This window comes from Homalodisca vitripennis, chromosome 8 (assembly GCF_021130785.1).
Source record: "Homalodisca vitripennis isolate AUS2020 chromosome 8, UT_GWSS_2.1, whole genome shotgun sequence".
NCBI lineage: Eukaryota > Metazoa > Arthropoda > Insecta > Hemiptera > Cicadellidae > Homalodisca > Homalodisca vitripennis.
In genome coordinates, this window is record NC_060214.1 from 24,609,971 (window position 1) to 24,612,554 (window position 2,584).

At 33.8% G+C, this 2,584-nt stretch overlaps 1 protein-coding gene across 1 annotated transcript; it reads left to right on the top strand.

The window, feature by feature from the left end:
* The first annotated feature begins 467 nt into the window (after positions 1-467).
* On the top strand, positions 468-1,615 carry LOC124368069 (gustatory and pheromone receptor 32a-like). The gene is made up of 4 exons (XM_046825343.1): positions 468-704; positions 989-1,057; positions 1,265-1,354; positions 1,547-1,615. The coding sequence occupies exons 1-4, from the start codon at positions 468-470 to the stop codon at positions 1,613-1,615; spliced, it is 465 nt and encodes a 154-aa protein (XP_046681299.1).
* Positions 1,616-2,584: the final 969 nt, after the last annotated feature.

The window sequence follows — 2,584 nt, forward strand, 5'->3', positions numbered from 1 at the left end:
GTCTGCCAGTGGTATGTACTTCTTCAGCCAGTGGAATCAAAGAGCTCACATTTTCCAATACAGGATACCTGTGGAGCATAACCTTAGTCATACTCCAAGAATCACTATCCACCATCACTATATACATATATTTCATGACAAAATTAGATGATCTTTTAACGTATTCGTTGGACAGATCCATTGGCATTATAATAACACTGGATATAGTCTCTCTACAAGTGGTGGCAACTGTCATATTCTTCAGCTCCGCATGGAAGTACCCAAGACTTTTCAAAGTCTTTGACACTCTGGAAACAGTCTGCCAAGATCTCCAGCAGAAGACATCAAGTGTCAAGCGTACAGTGAAGTTTTTGGGAGTCTGCGCTGCTGCACTAATGTCAGTCACTTTTTCTGAGCGAATGGTTTATGTGAGTTACAATGGGACAACGTTCGAACAACCATTTTTATTCGCAACGTTCTTCGTCACCATGACACTGCTGTACTGCTCCCAAGCTGTCCTACTCGTCCACTTCACACATGTGGCTCAAAGTATCACAAAGTCCTTTGAAATGGTCAACGCCAAGATTGAGATGGAAGTTACAAGCCCTGCCAGTGTTGACGGCTCTCATGCATGTTTCATCAGAACTAATGAAGGAGCTTGGATCTTGCTTCACATCTGCTACGTAATCCTCTTGTTAAACTCCAGCACGGTCGTGACCAACCAGGTAAATATTATATTCTGACATTCTACCTTAACTTTTACATGTTTTGTTTAAAACATAACACAGAATATGTTTTTATCACTATGAGATCAAAAAGTATAATTATAAAAGTTGCTTTTTTCCGAAATACTGTTTTTTTATCCTTAAGGACTTCTCATATCCAGGAAAAGAGGCTCGTTTACACATACTTTGGAGTCTATGAACTATTCAAGATTTGTTCAATACAATGACATTACTTTCGGAGATGTGACATATTTTACCTTTCTAAATACATGATGTTGTTCTAGGCTGATGAGACAGGACAGACTATCTGCAAGTTGATCAACAAGGACTTGGACCCAAATTTGAGAAAACAGGTAATTTCTCATACATATTTAACCACTGATTCGACCAATTTAGTACGGTTTAGTAATGATCTTGATCTTGTCGTAATAATCGTATCGTAATAATCTGAACTATTGTTAGAAGACTTAACAAGATTCAAGATCTACATTGCTTTTTTCATTAACGTTTTAGTGCAAACGTGATGAAAATATGTAATTACCTTTGTGAGTGTTTTTCAGCTTGAAGGGTTTCTCCTGCAGTTGCCTCACCATAATGCAAGATTCTCTACTCGTGGATATTTCCCGCTCAACAACGAGACCCTCACAGCAGTTAGTGATTGCTTTTTATTAATAATATCAATTTTCTAGTAATTTCGATGATAGCAATATACGTTCATGTATAAATTTATTTATACTCAATATCGTTTTCGTTCTTACACATACATTTCTTAAGAAGATAAACTGACTGCTACCAAACATGTTATAACATGTATAGACTGACGGTGTGTTCTATCTGTACAGATGGCTGGAGCGGTGACAACTTACCTGGTGATATTGATCCAGTTCCAGACTGAACCATCATCTACCTAGACTAAAGAAGCTTAGGAGTTAGTACAGAAGCACTGAATATAAACTTCTGTTTCTGCATTCATTGACGTGGTATTATTGAATGTTGTTTAGTAAAAACTCTGATTAAAAGACTTATTAGTGTATCCGCCATCACGCTGGCAATTAAGTTTGTGTTAAATGTTCAGTGCGTTCTTTAACTCAATAAGTGTTTGTTCAAATTTGTAATGTAGGTTTTCAAAAATCGTATTACGCTGACAAAAAATAACATGTTGCTTATAATCTGAAACCATTTTTTTGAATTTGTATATTTATTCCAATGTATTGTTCTTTTATATTGAAATCCTCTTTATGTATGCATTAATCTAAATTTATAAATATAACAGTTTAATTTTATAAATTTTACATTTTAATTTACATACAAATTGTATAGTAAGTAATTTCAAGCATTGTTTACATGAAATAAGATTTTAAATTTACGTTTTAAGAAGTTGTTTATTCAAATGTATTTTTAGGCAGCTGCGTCTAGAGCTGATGCATAAAATACAAATCTATGTGTATACGTGAAAATCATTAGAGAAAAATAAAATGCATTTTGGCCAATATCATATAACACTTTTTAAAGCATATTCCCTAACCTAATACATAAATTAGGCACTCGTTACTTCTTGGATTTTGAAGATTTTATATTATTTGGTATTGCTGAATATATTATTTGCTATTATTGGCTAAGCGTTAGCAAAGATAACCGTTCCAGGGACTAGACTAAATATTATTTATGTCTTTTCTTCATGCATAACCACTGAGTTAATTTATGGTGTATGTTCAATCATAGGATTTAATGAGCGTTAGTTAATATTTTACATTGATATCACGGGTAACGAGCCGAATAAATAAACTTGTAAACAAACTGTGAGTTTTTACATGTGACATTAACATACTTATACAAACACATTCAACATCACTTTTTGTTGCGAATTTAATGAATAATAT

Bases quoted from the DNA above. Each gene is read 5' to 3' on its own strand.
- LOC124368069 (XM_046825343.1), top strand. From the start codon at position 468: ATGACACTGCTGTACTGCTCCCAAGCTGTCCTACTCGTCCACTTCACA. The intron at 705-988 runs GTAAATATTATA...ATGTTGTTCTAG, and splicing joins GCACGGTCGTGACCAACCAG to GCTGATGAGACAGGACAGAC. The intron at 1,355-1,546 runs GTTAGTGATTGC...CTATCTGTACAG, and splicing joins ACAACGAGACCCTCACAGCA to ATGGCTGGAGCGGTGACAAC.